The sequence below is a fragment of the Orcinus orca genome, chromosome 3 (genome assembly GCF_937001465.1).
Source record: "Orcinus orca chromosome 3, mOrcOrc1.1, whole genome shotgun sequence".
Lineage (NCBI taxonomy): Eukaryota > Metazoa > Chordata > Mammalia > Artiodactyla > Delphinidae > Orcinus > Orcinus orca.
This window is the reverse complement of record NC_064561.1, coordinates 19,753,865-19,776,665: the sequence shown is the minus strand read 5'-3', so window position 1 is coordinate 19,776,665 and position 22,801 is coordinate 19,753,865. Positions and strand designations below refer to the sequence as shown.

The window sequence follows — 22,801 nt, the reverse complement described above, 5'->3', positions numbered from 1 at the left end:
ATCAAACTTTGTGACCTGTTTGGACATTTAAATTCTACTGTAGAAAATTCTTTTAGTCCTCCCCCTCTACCCTTCCTATGCCTGTGAGACTGATGGTTTCTTACTCATTGTGATATTCTTTATATGCACTAGTTGGGTCTATGCCATTTGTTCAACAAGTAATAAGTACATTCTATAGGTACTATGCTAGCTAGGTATTGGGATCCAGTAATTGGCAAAACATTTTGCTTCCCTTTGTGTATAATTAGAGTCCAGTTAAAGGGTGAAGGCACCAGCAAGTAATCAGACAAATAGATAGTTAACTGAGAGGTGTGTTCAAGGCAAAATATTGATGTACAGTCACTGATATTAGTGGGGGTACCTAACCTGGACTTTTGGTTCAGGGGTAGTCAGGGCCAATTTTGCTAGTAAAATTATCTTTGATCTGAGACCTGATAGGACAAGTAGGAATTAACCAGGGAAAAAAGATGGTTCCAAGCACAGAAAGTAGTATATGTTCAATCCCTGAAAGGGCTGCCGCCCATAGACTGATGGAAGGTGGTACAGTATGAGGCTGGAGAAATAGATATGGGTCAAATCATGCAGCATTTTGTAGACTTCATTAACAATTTTGTATTTTTTCCTAAGAACAATAGGATACCATTGAAGAGCTATGAGTAGAGGGAGATGTGATCTGATTTGTGTTTTTTAAAGTTCACTCTGAGTGCAGTGTGGAAAATGATTTGGAGAGGGACACAAATCAGAGGAGATAATCAAAAGGGTCATTGCAGGGATTATGGTGAGATTATAGTTGTGAATAGGGAATGAAGAACTATTTAGGAGATAAAATCTATATGATTTGCTAATGGACAGATAATGGGGAGTGAGGGAGAATGAAGCCTAAGGTTTCTATACCTCAGGCAGGTTCCCAAGTTTTTAGCTTTACCAGTACATACATAGTGTCCTCATTTACTGAGAGCACTGGAACATCTATAACTTAGAGGTGACATCTGCTTGTTGATATTAGTCAAAGCCATGGGTAGGGCATGGATGAGATGGCCTTGGGATAAAATATACGGTGAGATAAAAGGTGGCTCTGAGGAAGCCAACGTTTGAGGTCTGTAAGGAGGAGACTTCAGTGTGCAAAAGAGATGGGGGAAAATCAGAGATGGAAGAGAAATACCAGGAGAATATGGTATTGATGGTGACTAGAGCGTTGCTGTTGTTGTTGTTGTTTGCCGCTGCATGAGGCATGTGGGATCTTAGTTCCCTGACCAGGGATGGAGCCCACGCCCCCTGCAGTGGCAGTGTGGAGTTTTAACCACTGGACAACCAGGGAATTCCCTAATAATAGTTTTTAAAAAGATGTTTCTTAACTTGGTTTATTAGAGCATAGAATTAGTGTGGCTCTTTATAGTACTGAAGGGAACTAATATTTGAATAAACCTATTGTCCTAAAATTCCTACCCATGACTCTGTCTTCCTGACACCTTCCCTTCATAACCACTCTTGGAGGAATCATCAACTTTCTCCACTTCCAGATGGCCACTCGTTTCTGAACGCACTGAAATTTCTCATTCTCTCCTTTTATTCCACTAACCTTGTTCTAAGCAGAGTCATTAGTGACCTGGTAATACAGTGGATACTAGTTTTTAATTTTTTGGTTGTCTGGTGCAGGAAAATTCTTCCTCATAGTAACTATCTATCTTGTTCTTGACTTTCATGTTCTCTTCTCCTCCTTCTCCTTCTCCTTCTCCTTCTTTCCATCCTTATTAACTCTTGAGTTTTAACTGTCATCAGTAAACTGAATTCATATCCACAGTGCTAGTGTTTCCCCAGGCTTCAAATCTGCATCCCAACTCTATACTTGAAGCTTTCACCAGGAGGTCCTTTAGGCAGTTAAGGTCAGCTTGTTTAAAACTGACCTAATTATTTTCCTCCTCAAACCAGTACTTTCTGTTTCATTTCCTGCCTTAGTGAATAAATTACTGCCACTTAGTCACTTAAACCAAATACCAAGTAGTTACCCTTTCTTCCTTCTTGTGTCCTATACCATTAAGTCTTTTTCCTTTTTTTAAAACAGCTTTATTGAGATGTAATTCATATAGCATACAATTCACCCCTTTAAAGTATACAATTAAGTGGTTTTGGTAAGTCACAGAGTTGTGTAACCAGTAAATTTTAGAACATTTTCACCACCCCAAAAAGAACCCCATGGGGACTTCCCTGGTGGTCCAGTGGGTAAGACTCCACACTCCCAATGCAGGGGGCTGGGATCGATCCCTGGTGGGGGAACTAGATCCCGCATGCATGCCACAACTAAGAAGTCCGCGTGCCACAATTATGAGGTGCATACCACAATAAAGATCCTGAGTGCCGCAACTAAGACCCGGCGCAGCCAGATAAATAAATAAATATTTAAAATAAAAAAAAAAAAGAGGAGAAGGAAAAGAAAACCCATGTCCTTTACCTACCTTCCCCCTAATCTTTTTTACCTCCCGTACCCCTTTGCCCTAAGCGACCAGTAGTCAACTTTCTGTCTCTATAGATTTGCCTATTTTGGATATTTAATATAAATGGAATCATATAATATGTCCTTTGTGACTACTTTTTTTACTCAACATAATGTTTTTAAGATCTATCCATGTATCAGTGCTGCATTCCTGTTTTTTTTTTTTTTTTTTTTTTTTTTTGGCTGCATTGGGTCTTAGTTTCGGCACATGGGATCTTCCTTGAGGCACACGGGATCTGTTGTTGCAGCAGCGTGAGGGCTTCTCTCTAGTTGTGGCCTGCGGGTTTTTCTCTCTCTAGTTGTGGTGTGTGGGCTCCAGGGTGCATGAGCTCCGTAGCTGTGGTGCGCAGGGTACAGAGCACGTGGGCTCTCCATTGTATGAAATATTATACATGTTTTATTTATAAATTTATCATTTGATGGGCATTTGGACTGTTTCCACCTTTTAGCTATTACGAACAGTGCTGCTGTGAGTATTCATGTATAAGTGTTTATGTGGACATATATTTCCTATCTTTTGGGTTTATACCCAGGAGTGGACTTGCTGGCTCTAATGGTAACTCTGTTTGACTTTTTGAGGTACACGCACAGACACACAGACACACACACACACATACACTCACACTCTCCGCCTTGGCTGCACCAGCTTGTGGGATCTTACTTAGTTCCCCAACCAGGGGTGGAATCCGGATCCTGGCAGTGAGAGTGCCGAGTCCTAACCACTGGGCCACTAGGGAATTCCCTGACTTCTTTTTTTTTTAATTTTTATTTATTTATTTTTGGCTGTGTTGGGTCTTCGTTGCTGCGCATAGGCTTTCTCTAGTTGTGGTGAGTGGGGGCTACTCTTCCTTGCGGTGCACAGGTTTCTCATTGCCATGGTTTCTCTTGTTGCAGAGCACGAGCTCTAGGCGCACAGGCTCTAGAGCGCAGGCTCAGTAGTCACGCAGGCACAATAGTTGTGGCTCACGGGCTCTAGAGCGCAGGCTCAGTAGTTGTGGTGCACGGCCTTAGTTGCTCCACGGCATGTAGGATCTTCCTGGACCAGGGCTCAAACCTGTGTCCCCTGCATTGGCAGGTGGATTCTTAACCACTGCGACACCAGGGAAGCCCCCTGACTTGTTTTTAATTTAAATTTTTTATATAAATTCAGGTGTACAGCACCACAAGTCTAATTACCATCCATCACCATACAGTCTCCCCCGTTCACCCATTTTGCCCATCCCCCTTCCCCTCTGGTAATCATTAATCTGATCTCTGTATATATGAGTTTTTGTTTTATTTTGTTTGTTCACTTGTTACGTTTTTTAGATACTACATATGAGTGAAAACCTATAGTATTTATCTTTTCTCTGTCTGATTTATTTCACTTGGCAAAATTCCTTCGAGGTCCATCAGTATCGCAAATGGCAGGATTTCATTCTTTTGTGGCTGAGTAATACTCCATTGTGTATATATACCATATCTTCTTTATCCGTTCATCCGTCAGTGGATACTTAGGTTGTTTCCATATCTTGGCTGTTACAAATAACGCTTCAGTGAACATAGGGGTGCATATATATATTTTTTTTAAATTAATTAATTAATTAATTTTGGGCTGTGTTGGGTCTTCGTTGCTGCACATGGGCTTTCTCTAGTTGTGGTGCACGGGCTTCTCATTGCAGTGGCTTCTTTTGTTGCAGAGCATGGGCTCTAGGCACATGGGCTTCAGTAGTTGTGGCGCATGGGCTCAGTAGTTGTGGCATGTGGGCTCTAGAGCGTAGGCTCAGTAGTTGTGGTGCATGGGCTTACTTGTTCCACGGCATGTGGGATCTTCCTGGACCAGGGCTTGAACCTGTGTCCCCTGCATTGGCAGGTGGATTCTTAACCACTGCACCACCAGGGAAGCTGACATATTATCTTTTTGAATTAGAGTTTTTGTGTTCTTCAGATAAATACCTGGGAGTGGAAGAGCTAGGTCTGCCAGACTGTTTTGAAAAGCTACTGTACCATTTTACATTCTCATCAGCACTGGATGAGGGTTTTAATCTCTCTATATCCTTACTACCAATTGTTATGATTTTTTTGGTGGTAAAAAATATATGTAACATAATTTTATCATTTTATCTATTTTTAAGTTTATAGTTTAGTGGCATTAAGTAAATTAACATTTTTGTGCAATTATTACCACTAGCCATCTCCAGAACTTTTTCATATTCCTAAACTGAAACTCTGTTAACAATTTAACAATAACCTTCAGTCCCTGGTAAATGTTGTATTACGTGTATCATTCATTTGCAAGGCTCAATAATTCCATTGATGTATAATGTTCAATAATGTTCCATTTTGTTCATGCTTTCATCCTTCAGTGGACATTTGGGTTGCTTTCACCTTTTGGCTATTGTGAATAATGCTGCTATAAACATTGGTGTTCAAGTATCTTTTCTATCTAATTTAATTTAATTTAATTTAATTATTATTATTTTTTTTTACATTTAATTTAATTTAATTTAATTATTATTATTTTTAACATCTTTATTGGAATATAATTGCTCTACAAGGGTGTGCTGGTTTCTGTTTTATCACAAAGTGAATCAGCTACACATATACATATGTTTCCATATCTCTTCCCTCTTGGTTCACCCACCCTCCCTATCCCACCCCTCTAGGTGGTCACATTCTATCTGACTTTTAATTAATATCTAGTCCTTTTGATTTGTCTTCTTAAAAAAAATCTTTCATATTTTGTTCTTTTAATTCCCATTGCTACCACCTTAGTTTAGGTTTTAGTCATCTTGAGTATATACTATTTTGGTAATCTCTGGTCTCCTGAGTTTCCTGTTAAATGTGTTATTCAGAGGTCAAGGAGATTTATCTTTTTAAGATGGAAAACTGAGCCTGTGGTTCCACAGTTTAAATGAGGTTCAGGGCCAACAGGATAATGGTCAAACTCTTAACATGGAGGGTCTTAGTGTGGCACATGGGATCTCAGTTCCCTGACCAGGGATTGAACCTGTGCCCCCTGTGTTGGAAGCGCAGAGTCTTTTTTTTTTTTTTTTACATCTTTATTAGAGTATAATTGCTTTACAATGGTGTGCTAGTTTCTGCTTTATAACAAAGTGAATCAGTTATACATATGTTCCCATATCTCTTCCCTCTTGTGTCTAGAAGCGCAGTCAACCACTGACCACCAGGGAAGTCCCAGTGGTCAAACTCTTAACATGGTATCCAAGCTGTTCAGGTCTGGCCACTGCTTACCTGCTTAGTTTCCCTTTCCTTCCACTTTATGATTTAGTGTTCTGAACTACTTGCAGTTCCTAGCTATTTCATTCGTTTTATTCATTCATGTCTTTGAGGGTTCTGAGCCCTTATATAGGAATTCTCCCCTCAACAAACTGTTTACCTTTAAATTTTTTGCTCAGGTGTCCCATTTGTCCTCCAGTTAATAATTTTTCACTTTGAAAAAAGTGAATGTTAACAACTAAGTGTCCATCGATAGATGAATAGGTAATGAAAATGTGGTATATATACATAATTGAATATTATTCAGCCATACAAAAGAACGAAACCTTGCTATTTGTGACAACGTGGATGTACCTGGTGGGCATTTTACTAAGTGAAATAAATCAGAGAGAGAAAATATAAATACTGTATGATCTTACTTATATGTGCAATCTAAAAAAACCAAAATTGAAAAAACAAAACCAAGTTCATGGATACTGAGAACAGACTGGAGGAGCAAAATGGGTGAAGGGGGTCAAAAGTTATAAACTTCCATTTATAAAAGAAATGTCACATGGATGTAATGTATAGCATGGCAACTATAGTTAATACTGTATTGTATATTTGAAAGTTGCTAAGAGAGTAGATCTTAAAAGATCTCATCACAAGAAAAAATCTTTTTATAACTACGTGTGGTGACGGATGTTGACTAGACATTGTGGGGGTCATTTTGCAATATATATAAATATCGAATCATTATGTTGTATACCTGAAACTAATGTTATTTGTCAGTTATATCTCAATTTTAAAAAATGCCATCACCAATAGATACTATCGAATAGTAAAATGTAGTGTACTCAAGACATACTTGAAAAATTAAAAAAAAAATGAATGTTCATGTTATCGCAATTAGCATGCTGTTTTACCATAATCTCTTTATACTGTATATCTCTTACCCACCAGGCAATGAGTTCTTTTCAGTCCTCTGTATAGTGCTGGGACGTCATGAATGTTCAGTCTGTGTTAGTTGAATTTACTTATTTATGGGAGAATGATGTACTTTTCAGACTGACTTTAAGAACCTGTGTGTGTGTGTGTATGTATGTGTATATATACACATACACACATTTAATCCCCCTTTATAGGTGGTTTCTATTGATGTGTTTAATTTAGTAGGTAGAGACTAAGGAGTTCAGGTTTTTTTGTTTGTTATTTTTACAGAACTTGTTTTTAAAATGTACAATAAAACAAAATTTTACCAGGTTGTAATTCAGTGTGAGTTAAAGTGAATTTTTATATAAAATGATTTCCTTTTCTAAATAGAGACAAATCATTACACCTGTGTAGCCCTGACTATATTTCTTTTGTGACATTTTTTACTGGTATGAAAAATGCAAAGATGGTAAGTGTGTAGAAGATAACACATACTAGGTAAATTTGATTATAATCTTTTCTGGATGAGATTTGTATTTTTATTTTTGGTAATTGTATGCATAGAACTTTGGACAGCCAAGAAACTATAGAATAAGTGGATTTTTGGTGGGGAGGGGGCTGTTGAGATTTCCTTTTTTAAAAAAAAATTCTGTAGTTTGAAATATCAAGTTTCACTTTCTCTGCAAAACCAATGTTTCACTCTGAATTTTCCCTGTCTGAAGTCGTTGGATTTATTATTCTGTCTATAAAATGGAGATTATACTACTTATATTTTAGAGTTCATTGTTGTGAAGAATACATGCAAAGCACCTAGTATAGTACCTTGCCCAGAGTAGCTATGTCATAAATGTTAGCACATCATACATGGCATGGTGTTGAAACATTTCTTCCTCCTTGTATTTTAGCATAATGTTTTAAGAGTTTATTTGGTGGTTAGTTCTTGTTGATTATTATATTTGTGATGCTGTGGCTTATCATATGCCTTTTGTGATTTCTGGTAATGAGGGTATAAAATTTTATAGATTGATGGTAGAAAAAACTTAGTTGTTATATTAATTTGTTATATGATTAGCTAATCGTCCTCCAACTGGTTTGGAATATATAGCATATCATCAGACCAAACCATTAAATTCTTTCATTACACTCTTAACCATTTTCTTGTCACATAAATTGAAAATTGAAAATTTACCTTCTATCTGACCTACTTCAGAGTTTCTTGTTCTGTAGGTTTTTTAGCTTGTTGAGTTTTTATTTTATTTTAGTTTTAAGTGAAAAGAGGCTTCTTTGGCCACTGCTATGTGGCTGTTCTCTTGATGATGAATATCAGTTTTTTAAAGCAATGACACTGTGGTTTTTATTTTTATCTAGTTTCTAACCGGAGGCCCTATCGACAGTACTACGTGGAGGCTTTTGGAGATCCTTCTGAGAGAGCCTGGGTGGCTGGAAAAGCAATCGTCATGTTTGAAGGCAGACATCAATTTGAAGAGCTACCTGTCCTTAGGAGAAGAGGGAAGCAGAAAGAAAAAGGATATAGGCATAAGGTATTTAAAAAAAAAAAAGCCTCTCAAATTATCTTCTTGGGTGTAGGTAGGGAGGGTTTACAGGATCAATCAAAGGAAGAAGTATTATATTTTTGGAATATAAGTTATTTCCTTTGGTAGTAGGATGTTGGTGAGAAAAATTGGCAGAAAGCAAGTTTTTTTGCAGGGATGAGATGGGGCTAGCCTTCCAAATATTTATACTCAATTTTTTGAGAAATGATTTCAGTTAACTTCTGCCATGTCACTTAGATGTGATAGTAAAAAAAGGCATGATCAGTCATCTTTGGTTATATCTGATGTAAGAAGAAAATGATCATCAAAATGAAATATTCTACTTTTCACTCTCTGGATTAATTATTTCTCTTAAAAATGAGAAAGATAAGACTTTAAACATTTTTGTTTTGTTTGTTGTTTTGGTTTTTGTGTGTGGTTGTTAAGGTTTAAGCAGTTTCAAACCTGGTTATGTTTTAATAAAGAACGTGATGTTTTTGTTTCATTTGCTTGATGTGTTAAAGTTTTGGCTGTTTCTTTTGATACTCCTTTATAGTCTATTCTAGAAGAGGAAATAGTTCCTCTTAGATTTGTGTTTCAGACTTTTAGATTATTTTCTAAGAATCACAGTTAGGATAATTTTTAGTCAGTATGCAGTCCCTGCTATTTACAACTGGAGTTCCTTCCTCTGTAAAGCTAATGTAATAATATGTACCTTGTCAAACTGTTGTGCGGATTAGAAATAAATATTTTATATGTCATACATCTGATGCTCTGAAACAACTAGTGTGTGCTATTGTTAGGATAGAATAGAAGAGGATAACTTTATCCTTTCTAATACTTTGGGTGGTTGGTGGTGGGGAGGTGTCAGAGTTTTTGTGTCAAGCCTTTAACTATGTAGATTAACCAACCCCCTTTTCAGAGGAGTTCTCTAGGGCTTTCAGGTTCTGGAAAATTGATTTACTATGGTCATAGTTAGAAAGTCAATGGGTGTGTGTGTGTGTGTGTAAAGTAAACCAGATGATCAGTTTATTGCTTTATAAGAGGAGGCTTCCTGTCTAGTGGCCTTAATTTTTACATGGTCAGCAGAACATGACCTTTCACAAGTATTAAAGTGTTTGTGAACACTAACTGATAGAACCTTGACTGACGTTTATTGTATGAAGCCAGGGAGGGAAATAAGTGTCTTGAAAATTAGGTATATTTCACAGAGCCTCAATGTCCTTATGCTGTGAGGAATCAAGAAAAGAGCATATGTAACTTGTCATACATCCAGGGTGTATTGATGTCTCTGGACTACATGCTTAAGCCCAGGACACTGCTTGGTTATAATCCAGATTTAAAAGAAAATTAATTAATTAATTTTTTTGCTGTGTTGGGTCTTTGTTGCCGTGCGCGGGCTTTCTCTAGTTGCGGCGAGTGGGGGCTCCTCTTCGTTGCGGTGTGCGGGCTTCTCATTGTGGTGGCTTCTTTTGTTGCAGAGCACAGGCTCTAGGTCCACGGGCTTCAGTAGTTGTGGCGTGCGGGCTTAGTAGTTGTGGCGCATGGGCTTAGTTGCTCCGCGGCATGGGGGATCTTCCAGGACCAGGGATCGAACTCCTATCCCCTGCATTGGCAGGCGGATTCTTAACCACTGCACCACCAGGGAAGTCCTTATAATCCAGATTGTATGTAACACGTATAGAAGAATCTTGATTAGCCAAGGGCCTGGTGATAACCAGAGTTCCAAATTTCATTTCTTCTAGGGCAGGTCTGCCTTACTCATTTCTCCAGTCCTAGTTTTTCCACATGCATCTCCTTTCTTTAGCCTTTTGCTTTCTCTTTTATGTAACTGAGCAAGTGCTTGGCCTTCATCAGTCAGGAGGGAAATCTTTATTCTAAGGTTGGAGGGGTAAGTAGGAGTGGTCTGGTTATTCCTTGATTTTAGTAATATAATGTTGATTAGTAATGTAATGTTGTAGTCTAATTTATGGTGCACTCTTTTGTGCTTTTAATGGTAAGGGGAGTGGAGGGTTTATGGGATCAATCTTTCTCCAGTGATAGATCTTAGTGGTAGAACTAGTGTTGAGGAATCCCCATTAGCTAAGTTCTGGGTGAACTGTGGGTGTTAACCACCTGGCAGTCCCATAAAAGAGCCTTGAAGAAGCACAAGGCTTGGAAAAGCTTCTGATTTGAGAGGTGTTCACTGATCATCTGCCTGTTTCCCCTTCTATTTCTTAGACTAGTGATAATCTTTTTCTCTTTAAATTTAAGGTTCCTCAGAAAATTTTGAGTAAATGGGAAGCCAGTGTTGGTCTTGCTGAGCAGTATGATGTTCCCAAAGGGTCGAAGAACCGAAAATGTGTCACCAGTTCACTCAAGTTGGACAGTGAGGAGGATATGCCGTTTGAGGACTGTACAAATGACCCTGAATCAGAACATGACCTGTTGCTTAATGGCTGCTTGAAATCTCTGGCTTTTGACTCTGAACATTCTGCAGATGAGAAGGAAAAACCTTGTGCTAAGTCTGTAGCCAGAAAGAGCTCTGATAATCCAAAAAGGACTAGTGTGAAAAAGGGCCACATGCAATTTGAAGCACATAAGGAAGAACGGAGGGGAAAGATTCCAGAGAACCTTGGCCTAAACTTTATTTCTGGGGATGTATCTGATAAGCAGGCCTCTAATGAACTTTCCCGGATAGCAAACAGCCTCACAGGGCCCAGCTCTGCCCCAGGAAGTTTCCTATTTTCTTCTTGTGCAAAAAACACTGCAAAGAAAGAATTTGAGACTTCAAATTGTGACTCTTTACTGGGCTTGTCTGAGGGTGCCTTGCTCTCTAAACGTTCTGGGGAGAAGAAGAAACTCCAGCGAGGTCTGGTGTGTAGTTCAAAAGTGCAGCTCTGCTATATTGGAGCAGGTGATGAAGAAAAGCGAAGTGATTCCATTAGTATCTGTACCACTTCTGATGATGATGGAAGCAGTGATCTGGATCCCATAGATCATAGTTCAGAGTCTGATAATAGTGTCCTTGAAATTGCAGATGCTTTCGATAGAACAGAGAACATGTTACCTGTGCAGAAAAATGAAAAGGTAAAGTATTCTAGGTATCCTGCCACGAACACTAAGGTAAAAGCAAAGCAGAAGACCCTCATTACTAACTCACACACAGACCACTTGATGGATTGTACCAAGACAGTAGAGCCTGGAACTGAGACATCTCAGGTTAATCTCTCTGATCTTAAAGTATCAACTCTTGTCCGAAAACCCCAATCAGATTTTAGAAATGATGGTCTTTCTCCAAAATTTAACACACCATCAAGCATTTCCAGTGAGAACTCAATAATAAAAGGTGGGGCTACAAATCAAGCTCTGTTACATTCGAAAAGCAAACAGCCCAAGATCCGAAGTATCAAGTGCAAACATAAAGAAAACCCAGTTGTAGTAGAACCGCCTGTTGCAGATGAGGACTGCAGTTTGAAATGCTGCTCTTCTGATACCAAAGGCTCTCCTTTGGCCAGCATTTCCAAAAGTGGGAAAGTGGATGGGCTAAAACTACTGAGCAACATGCATGAGAAAACCAGGGATTCGAGTGACATAGAAACAGCAGTGGTGAAACACGTTCTGTCAGAGTTGAAAGAACTCTCTTATAGATCCTTAAGTGAAGATGTCAGTGACTCCGGAATGCCAAAGCCATCAAAACCATTACTTTTTTCTTCTGCCTCTGGTCAGAATCATATACCTATTGAACCAGACTACAAATTCAGTACATTACTAATGATGTTGAAAGATATGCATGATAGTAAGACCAAGGAGCAACGGTTAATGACTGCTCAGAACTTGGTCTCTTATCGGAGTCCTGGTCTTGGGGACTGTTCTACCAGTAGTCCTGTGGGGGCTTCTAAGGTCTTGGTTTCAGGAGGTTCCACTCACAATTCAGAAAAAAATGGAGATGGCACTCAGGATCCAGTCCGTTCTAGCCCTAGTGGGGGTGACTCTGCACTGTCTGGGGAGCTATCTACCTCCCTACCTGGCTTGGTGTCCGATAAAAGAGACCTCCCTGCTTCTGGCAGAAATCGTTCAAACTGTATTACTAGGCGCAACTGTGGTCGATCAAAGCCATCCAAATTAAGAGATGGTTTTTCAACCCAGATGGGAAAGAACACAGTGAACCGTAAAGCCTTAAAGACAGAGCGCAAAAGAAAACTGAACCAGCTTCCAGCTGTGACTCTTGAGGCTGCACTGCAGGGAGACAGAGAGAGTAGGGGTTCAGAGAATAGCTCCTCCAGAGGTGAGGCAGAAGACCCTGGTAAAGAAGAACCCCTTCAATTAATGGGCCATTTAACAAGTGAAGATGGTACCCATTTTTCCAGTGTTAATTTTGATAATAAAGTCAACCAGTCTGACCCTGATAAAGTTCCTGAAAAAGACCCCTCTTTTGAAAACAGAAAAGGGACAGAGCTGGAGTCTGAAATCATTAGTGAGAATGATGAACCCACTAGTGTAAATCAAGTGGTGCCTAAAAAGCGGTGGCAGCGTTTAAACCAAAGGCGCACTAAACCTCGTAAGCGCACTAACAGATTTAGGGAGAAAGAAAACTCTGAGGGTGCCTTTGGGGTCTTGCTTCCCGCTGACCCTGTAAAGAAGGGAGATGAGTTCCCAGAACAGAGACCTCCTCCTTCGACGAACATACTAGAGGATGCACTGACAGATCCAAATCATGCCGACTGCTTAGATTCAGCTGGGCCACGGTTGAAAGTTTGTGATAAATCCAGTGCCAGCAATGAAGAGGTGGAAAAGGAGCCAGGAATTCCCAGTTTGACCCCTCAGCCTGAGCTCCCTGAACCAGGTAAGGACTCCTGACTGTGAAAGAAAGGGACTAGAGGAAGTGATGATAATGATACCCTTCTGAAGTTGGTCTGTTTTCATGGAAGGCCTAAGTGTAAGTTGGGAGGGAAGGATTATCACTTGAAGTGAAGAAAGGACTTTATGTAGAAGGATCTGAATTTTGAGGACCAGGTTTCCATATACTTTCAGAAATTGTTTTACCAAGAAGCTCTTTTTTCTTTTGCTTTTATTGAGTCTCAAGAACATTTTGTTCCTGCTCCCCATTTCCTACCTTTTTCAATCTGTGAACTTTTGGGGACTCAATTTGGTATTGTAAGTATTAAGGAAGGTCCTCCTGTTATGTAGACAAAGGGGACGTGCTTTTGAAAAAGTGTAAGTGTTCTGTAGTACTTATTTGAAGGCCTTAGATGTCTTGCATCCCTTCTGGAATGAGGTTTGAGAATAAATTTTTAAAAATATGAAGTACCAGGGTATCCTTCCTTAGCAGCAGAGGGAAAACAGCAGGAGTCTTTCAAAATATAATATTATACAATATTGTTATTGAGGATAAAACTGCCTTTCCTTAAACATAAGTTTTCAATGTTGTTTACCATAGTAGATTCTAACAGCTTTATTGAAACATAATTCACTGACCATAAAATTCACCTGTTGAAAGTTTATATACTTCAGTGGTTTTTTAGTATACTCAGAGACTTGTGCATCTATAAACATGATTAATTTTGGAACATTTGCATCACCCCAAAAAGAAACCTTGTACCCTTTCTCAATCTCCCTTCATTTCTCCCCAATCTATAGATTTGCCTGTTCTGTACATTTCATGTAAATGGAATCATACAATATGTGGTACTTTGTTTTTTTTACTTAGCATGTGTATCAACGCTTTATTTTTATTGTGGTAAAAAACACATGAATTCACCCTCTGAACAAGTTTAAAGTGTATATTACAGTATTAACTGTATGCACATTGTTGTATATAACACCATTTATTGAAGAGACTATCTTTTCCGCATTGTAAAGTCTTAGCACCGTTGTCAAAGATAATTTGACCATACATGTAAGGGCTTGTTTCTGGGCCCTCTATTTTGTTTCATTATCTATATGTTTGTCTTCATGGTAATATCGTATTTTTTTTTGTTTTTAATTACACTTATTTATTTAATATTTTTGGCTGTGTTGGGTCTCTGTTGCTGCGTGCAGGCTTTTCTCTAGTTGCGGCGAGCAGGGGCTACTCTTCGTTGTGGTGCATGGGCTTCTCATTGGGTGGCTTCTCTTGTTGCAGAGCACGGGCTCTAGGCACATAGGCTTCAGTAGTTGTGGCACTTGGGCTCAGTAGTTGTGGCTCACAGACTCTAGAGCACAGGCTCAGTAGTTGTGGCACACGGGCTTAGTTGCTCCATGGCATGTGGGATCTTCCCAGACCAGGGCTCGAACCTGTGTCCCCTGCATTGGCAGGTGGATTCTTAACCACTGCGCCACCAGGGAAGTCCTATCATATTGTTTTGATTACTGTAGCTTTGTAACATGTTTTGAAAACACAGTGTGTGAGTCCTCCATCTTTGTTCTTTGTCAAGATTATTTTGACTATTTGGGGTCCTTTGAGATTTCCTGTGAATTTTAGGATGTCTTTTTTCTATTTCTGCAAAAAATGCCATTGGGATTTTGATAGAGCAGTGAATCTGAAGATCGCTTGAGTAGTATGGACATTTTGTTAATGTTAAGTCTTTGAATCCGTGAACACAGGATATCTTTCCATTTATTTGTGTTTTTAATTTCTTTCAGCAATGTTTTATAGTTTAAGTGCCCAACTCTTTCACTTCCTTGGTTAAGTTTATTCCTAAGCGTTTTTATTCTTTTTTATGCTATTATAAGTGGGATTGTTTTCTTAATTTCCTTTTAGAATTGTTCATTATTAGTGTGTAGAAACAACTGATTTTTAAAATAAATAAATAAATTTATTTATTTATTGATTTTTAAAATAAATTTATTTATTTATTTATTTATTTATTTATGGCTGCATTGGGTCTCCGTTGCTGTGTGTGGGCTGTCTCTAGTTGCGGTGAGCAGGGGCCACTCTTCATTGAGGTACGCGGGCTTCTCATTGCGCTGGTTTCTCTTGTTGCGGAGCATGGGCTCTAGGTGCGTGGGCCTCGGTAGTTGTGACATGTGGGCTCAGTAGTTGTGGCTCATGGGTTCTAGAGTACATGCTCAGTAGTTGGGGAGGATGGGCTTAGTTGCTCCGCGGCATGTGGAATCTTTCCAGACCAGGGCTCAAACCTGTGTCCCCTGCATTGGCAGGCAGATTTTTAACCACTGTGGAAGTCCCACAAGTGATGTTTGAATGTTGATTTTTTTACTGAATCCATTTATTATTCTTACAGCTTTTTTGTGGAATCTTTAGGGTTTTCTTTACATTAGGTCATGCCATCTATGAACAGAGATCATTTTACTTTTCCCTTTCCAATTTGGATGCCTTTTATTTCTAATTCTTGCCTAATTGGACTTCTAGTATTGTGTTAAATAGAAGTGTCAAGAATGGGCATTCTTAGAGAAAAAGCTTTCAGTCTTTCACCATGGACTGTCGTGTTAGCTGTGGGATTTTCATAAATGACCTTTATTTTAGATTATTTCCTTCTGTTTCTAGTTGAGTGTTTTTTATCAGGAAAATGTGTTGAATTTAGTCAAGCCTTTCTGCATCAATTGAGATGGTCGTGTGATTTTCTTCCTTCTTTTAATGTGTTGTATTACATTTATTGATTTTTGTATGTTGAACCATCCTTCCATCCCAGGAATGAGTCCCACTTGGTCATGGTGTATAATCCTTTTAAAGTGCTGCTGTTGAATTCAGTTTGCTAATTTGGTGAGAATTTTTGTGTAAGTGTTCATAAGGGATATTGGTATGTCTTTTTAAAAAAATTTTTTTTATTAACGTGTATTTGTCTGGCTCCCCCGTCTTCCATTTTTTGGAAGAGTTTGAGAAGGCTCGGCATTAATTCTTATTTAAATGCTTGGTAGAATTCTCTAGTGGAGGCATCTGATCCTGGGGCTCTTCTTTCTTGGGAAGTTTTTGATGACTGATTTAATCTCCTTACTATAGGTTTTCTATTTCTTCATGATTGAGTCTGGGTGGATTGCATGTTTCTAGAAATTTATCCAACTCTTGTAGGTTATCCAATTTGTTAGCATATAATTGTTCATAGTAGTCTCTTAAAATTCTGTTTCTGTGGCTTCCATTGAAATGTCTTCTCTAATTTCTGGTTTTCATTATTTGTGTCTCCCTCGCTCTCTCCATCTAGCTAAAGGCTTGTCAATTTTGTTGATTTTTAAAAAACAAACTCTTAGTTTTGTTTGTATTTTTAAAAAATTCTCTATTTTGGTTATTTCTGCTGTAATATTTATTACTTCTTTCCCTTTGCAAATAAACTTTGTGCTTATTCTTTTTCTTATTCCTTGAGTGTAAAGTTAGGTTGTTGATTTGAGGTCTTTTTTCTTTATGTATGCACTTCGTGCTGTAAACTTCCCTTTTAGTACTTCTTTTTGCTACATCCCATAAGTTTTAGTATATTGTATTATTGTTTCCATTTGTCTCAGAGTATGTTCTAATTTGAGGGAGGAGATTTCTTCTCTGACCAATTTGTCGTTCAAGAGTGTTAATTTCCACATATTTGTGAATTTTTTAATTTCCCAACTGCTCTTCATTTTTAATTTCATTCCATTGTGATTGGAAAAGATACTTGGTATGATTTCAGTATTTTTAAATTTGTTAAGACTTGTTTTGTGATCTATTATGTGATCTATCTTGGAAAATGTTCCCTGTGTGTTTGAGAAGAATGTGTATTCTGCTCCTATAAGGTTGAGTGTTCTGTATTTGCCTGTTAGGTCAGGTTGGTCTACAGTGATGTTCAAGTTCTCTGTTTTTCATATTGATCTTCTGTCTGGTTGTTCTCTTCATTATTGAAAGCAGAATATTAAACTCTTTTAAAAAATATTTATTTATTTTGGTTATGCCAGGTCTTAGTTGTGGCTCACGGGCTCCTTAGTTGTGGCATGGGAACTCTTAGGTGTGGCATGGGAACTCTTATTTGCAGCATGCATATGGGATCTAGTTCCCTGACCAGGGATCGAACCTGGGCCCCCTGTGTTGGGAGCGTGGAGTCTTAGCCACTGTTTCACCAGAGAAGTCCCTAAATTCTACTGTTATTGTTTTACTGTCTGTTTCTTCTTTCATTTCTGTTACTGTTTGCTTCATATATTTGTGTGTTCTGATGTTACATACATATTTATTTTTGATTGTTTATGATTGTTATCTTTTAAAATATGTTTATAATTGTTTATTTTCCAGGTAAATTGATTCTTTTATCATTATATAATGTCCTTATTTGCCTCTAGAGATAGTATTGGCTCAAGTCTATTTTTTCCATTTATGGCTACCTCTGTTCTCGTTTACATGTAATATCCTTCATCCTTTTGGTTTCAGTCTATATGTCTTTACATCTAAGGTGATGTTATCTTGTAGAAAGAATATAGTTGCATCTTGTTTTTTTCAGTCCATTTAGCCACGCTATGTCTTTTGATTGAGCATTTTAACCCATTTACATTCAAATAAATTATTGACAGGGAAGGACTTATTGCCATTTTAATTGTTTTCTGTTTTGCAGCTAATCTGTCCCTCTATCTCTCTTGCAGCCCTCCTTTGTATTTCTTTGATTTTTTTATATTGATATACTTTGATTTCTTTCTGATTTTATCTTCTGTAGGCATTTTCTTTGTGGTTACCATGGGGCTTACATAAAACATTTTATAGTTATAGCAAACTGTTTGGAGCTGGTAACAATGTAACTTCAATTGTGTACAAAAACTCTACTCTTGGGGCTTCCCTGGTGGTGCAGTGGTTGAGAGTCCGCCTGCCGATGCAGGGGACGCGGGTTCATGTCCCTGTCTGGGAAGATCCCACATGCCGCGGAGCGGCTGGGCCCGTGATCCATGGCTGCTGAGCCTGCGTGTCCAGAGCTTGTGCTCCGCAACGGGAGAGGCCAGAACAGTGAGAGGCCCGTGTACCGCAAAAAAACAAAAAACTCTTTTACATCTTCCCATTCCCACTTTGTTATTGATGTCACAAATTACATGTATTCATTAACATAGTTTTATAATTATAGTTATTACTTATGTTTTTGTCTTTTAAATTCAATACCAGACTTAAAAGTGCTTTATATGCCACCATTATAGTATTAAAGTATTGTATTGGTCTATATATTTACCTTTATCAGCTATTTTTATTTTATATGCCTTGGTGTTGCTGCCTAATGGCCTTTTTTTGTGTGTGTCCACGTGGTTTGTGGGCCTCTCACTGCTGTGGCCTCTGCCATTGCGGAGCACAGGCTCCGGACATGCAGGCTCAGCGGCTATGGCCCATGGGCCCAGCCACTCCGCGCCATGTGGGATCCTCCCGGACCAGGGCACGAACCGGTGTCCCCTGAATCGGCAGGCGGACCCTCAACCACTGCGCCACCAGGGAAGCCGCCCCCCTAATGGCCTTTTGTTTCAACTTTTAGGACTCCCTTTAGCATTTTTTTGTAAAGCAGATCTAGTGGTTATGAACTCAGCTTTTGTTTTACATTTTAAAAAAATTTATTTAATTTATAGTTTTGGCTGTGTCAAGTCCTTTTTTAAAAAAAATAAATTTATTTATTTTATTTTTTGGCTGCTCTGGGTCTTTGTTGCGGCGAGCGGGGGCTACTCTTTGTTGCGGTGCGCAGACTTATTGCAGTGGCTTCTTGTTGCAGAGCATGGGCTCTAGGTATGCGGGCTTCAGTAGTTGTGGCATGTGGGCTCAGTAGTTGTGACACTTGGGCTCAGTAGTTGTGGCTCGCGGACTTAGTTGCTCCATGGCATGTGGGATCTTCCCGCACCAGGGCTCGAACCCATGTCCTGCATTGGCAGGTGGATTCTTAACCACTGCGCCACCAGGGAAGTTCATGTCAGGTCTTGGTTGTGCCATGCAGGGTCTTCGTTGAGGCGTGTGAGATCTTTAGTTGTGGCACGCAGGCTCTTCGTTGTGGCACCGGACTTCTCTCTAGTTGTGATGTGTGGGTTTTCTCTCTCTAGTTGTGTGTGGGCTCTGTAGTTGCGGTACACGGGCTCTCTTGTTGAGGTGCTCGAGCTCAGCAGTTCTTGTGTGTGGGCTTAGTTGCCCTGCAGTATGTGGGATCCTAGTTCCCTGACCAGGGATTGAACCTGTGTCCCTTGCATTGGAAGGCGGATTCTTTACCACTGGACCACCAGGGAAGTCCCGGCTTTTGTTTTAGAAAATTCATTTCATCTTCATTTTTGAAGGACAGTTTTCCAGATTATAGTAATCTTGGTTGGAAGTTTTTAAATTTTAGCACTTTGAATATATCATGCCACTCTCTTCTGGCCTGTAAGGTTTCCACTCATAATCTAATGTGAGTTCCCTTGTCCTTGACTAGTTGCTTTTCTCACTTCTTTCAAGATTCTCTCTTTGTCTTGGTCTTTTGATAGTTTGATTATAATGTGTCTCACTGTGGGCCTCTTTGAGTTCATTCTGGCTGGAGATCTTCAGCTTCTGATATGGGATGGCCCATTTCCTTTTTCAGATTTGGGAAAATTTTGACCATAATTTATTCAAATTCTCTCCTCCTTTTGGAACTCTCTTAATGTGTGTATTGGTTTGCTTCAATTTTTTTTCTTTTTTCTTCTCTGACTTGATAATTTCAAATGACTTGTGTTTGAGTTTGCTGATTCTGTCCTATGCTTAAGTCTGTTGTTTAATCTCTCTATTGAATTTTTCAATTCAGTTATTATGTCCTTAACTCCAGAATTTCTGTTTGGTTCCTTTTTATAGTTTCTGTCTTGTTGATACTCTCAGTTGTTCATGTTACTGTTTTCATGGTTTCTTTTAGTTTTCCGTGTTTTCTTATAGATCATTGAGCTTCCTTAATACAATTATTTTGAATTCTTTCCCATAATTCATAGATCTCTGTTAGTTTCTGGAGATTTATTTTGATCCTTTGGGCCATGTTTCCTAGTTTCTTCATGTACTTCATGAGTTTTTTCCCCTGAGTTTTTTGGGTTTTGTCTTTGTTTTTGGCTGTGCCACGCAGCATGTAGGAATCTTAGTTCAACCAGGGATTGAACTCGTGCCCCCGTAGTAGAAGCTCGCAGTCTCAACCACTGGACCACCAGGGAAGTCCCCTTCCCCTGAGTTTTGTGAGTTTGACACTGGCTTCATACAGGGGAAGACTCACCAATCAGCTTGGCTAGAGATTCTGGGGACCTCTGGAACCTTTTTTGGAGGATGGGCTTCTCTGGGCCTGTGTGTGTAATTTCCTAATTAGAGAGGTTTGTCCATTTCTTTTTCAGGAGCTCGTAATCTCTTGCTTCTTCTAGTGTTTTTCTGCAGTACTGAAGGTTAGCCATTGCTACTGCAACAAGCTTTCTCACTCTCTTTAATTCTCAGTGGTGCCTAGGTATCTGAAGCATGTTGGCTCTCTGTCAGCTCCCAGAAGCAGGCAAAACAGATACTAGTCCCTTGGGCAGTTTTCTAAAAATCTGGTTTGCCAAATGCTCCCTTCTTCTCCCTTTGTAGAGAGAAGCCAAGAGTTGAGTGCCTTCTCCCAATCTTACCAAGCCCTGCTGGCCTCCATCTGTGTCACTACAGGCCCTCTGGTTCCACAACATGCTGCCCAGTCTTTCATTTGTTTTCAGTGCCCCGAGGAGTCCAAACTGTGTGGCTTCTGTTTGTGCTCCCAGTCAGGTTAGACAGAAACTGGCCCCTTGGGAAGCCCTATGAAAAGCTGGAATTTTGAACATCCCCACCTCCATTCCCCAGCTTTGAGGGGGAGCTCAGCTGTGCTTGCTTTCTGAGTGGCAATCTCAGATAAAGTGAATTGGCTCTTGTAATCCATTTCAGTGCTATTGTTCTTGGCTTTGCACTTGCCCTGGGGTATTGTAACTTCTTAACTGATTTCTAGAGTACTCATAAAGGTATTTTGATGCATATATTGTTAGTTTGGTATCTCTGTGAGGGAAATAATGTGGGGACTTTCTATTCTGCCAGCTTGCTGTTGTCTGCTCTTGCTTCATGCCTTTTTAATGCCAAATAATATTCCAGTGTAAAAATAAACCATGTTTTATTTATTGTTTCATCAACTGATCAACATTTGGATTGTTTTTACTTTTTGGCCTTTATGAATAATGCTGTTATGAACATTCGTGTGCAGTGTTTTGTGTGGAAGTGTTTTTATTTTTACTGTATACCTAGGAGTGGAATTCCTGGGTCATTTGGTAATTATATGTATAAGTTTTGAGGAACTGCCAGAATGTTCAGTAGTTGTGGCACGTGGGCTCAGTAGTTGTGGTGCTCGTGCTTAGTTGCTCCATGGCATGTGGTCTTCCCAGACCAGGGATCAAACCCGTGCCCCCTGCATTGGCAGGCGGACTCTCAACCACTGTGCCACCAGGGAAGCCCTGCTTGTTTTTTAATTGGGCTATTTGTCTTTTTATTATTGAATTGTAAGAATTCTTTACATGGTCTAGATACAAGTCCATTATTAGATATGATTTGCGTATGCTTTCTCCTGTGGGTTTACCTTTTATATTCTTGATTATATATTTTGAAGCACAAAAGTTCTTAATTTTGATGAAGTCTGGTTTGTCTGTTTTTTCTTTGATTCCTTGTGCTTTTGGTGTCATACCTAAGTACCCATTGCCTAATCCAGTTGTCTAAGCACCATTTGTAGAAAAGGGTATTCTTTCACCATTGAATGGTCATGGCACCCTATTTGAAAATCTTTTGACCATAAATGTGATGGTTTATTTCTGGGCTCTCAGTTATTTTTTATTGATATGTATGTGTGTCTTTATGCCAGTACCACAAAGTCTTAATCTTTGTAGTAATTAATTATTGTAGCTTTGAAATCAGAAAGTGCAAGTCCTCCAACTTTATCTTTTTTCAAGATTGTTTCGGCTCAAGATTGTTTCGGCTTTGCATTTCTGTATTTATTTTAGGAGTTTCTTATCTTTTCTGCCAAAAAGCCAGCTGGAATTTAGATAGGGGTTGTGCTGAATCTGTAGGTCAGTTTGGGCAGTGTTGGCACTGTAACAATGTTAAATTTTCCAAACTATGAACAAGGGATGGCTCTTCATTAATTCAGGCTGTCTTTGTTCTCTTTCAACAATGTTTTGTACTTTTCAGTGTAGAAGTCTTGCACTTCTTTTGTTCATTTTATTCCTAAGTATTTTAACCTTTTTCAACGCTATTATAAATAAAATTGGTCTCTTAATTTCATTTTTGGATTTCCCATTGCTAGTATATGGAAATACAGTTGATTTTTATATATTGATCTTAGGTGTTGCAACCTTGCTGAACTCATATTTTAGCTCTAATCATTTTATTGTGAATTCCTTAGGATTTTCTATGTGCATGATCACGCCATCAGCCAAAAGAGATAGTTTTACTTCATCCTTTCTAATCTGGATGCCTTTTATGTCTTTTTCTTCCCTGATTGCCCTAGCTAGATCCTTCAGTGCATTGTTGAGGGTAAGTAGAGTGAACAGACATCCTTGTGTTGCTCCTGATCTTAGGGGGAAAGCAGCTGGTTTTTAACCATTTAACTATGATATTAACTGTGATTTTGATAGGTGGCCTTTCAGGTTGAGAAAGTTCCCTTCTGTACCTAGTTTGTTTAGTTTTTCAGATGTTTTTTCTATGCCTATTGAGATGATTATTCCTGTTTGTTCTGTTAACATGAATATATTAATTTACAGTTTTCTTTTGGGGGCTTGAATTTTCCTGGCCTATCAGACT

General features: G+C 39.0%; 1 protein-coding gene across 9 annotated transcripts in view; it reads left to right on the top strand.

The window, feature by feature from the left end:
* NSD1 (nuclear receptor binding SET domain protein 1) overlaps positions 1-22,801 on the top strand; it is a 136,688-nt gene that overhangs the window by 51,341 nt on the left and 62,546 nt on the right. For all 9 annotated transcript variants that reach the window (XM_004284817.3, XM_033414845.2, XM_004284816.4 and 6 more), the window contains 2 exons: positions 7,991-8,163; positions 10,408-12,979. In XM_004284817.3, the coding sequence (XP_004284865.2) occupies positions 7,991-8,163; positions 10,408-12,979 (2,745 nt within the window). The remainder of the gene's footprint in view (positions 1-7,990; positions 8,164-10,407; positions 12,980-22,801) is intronic.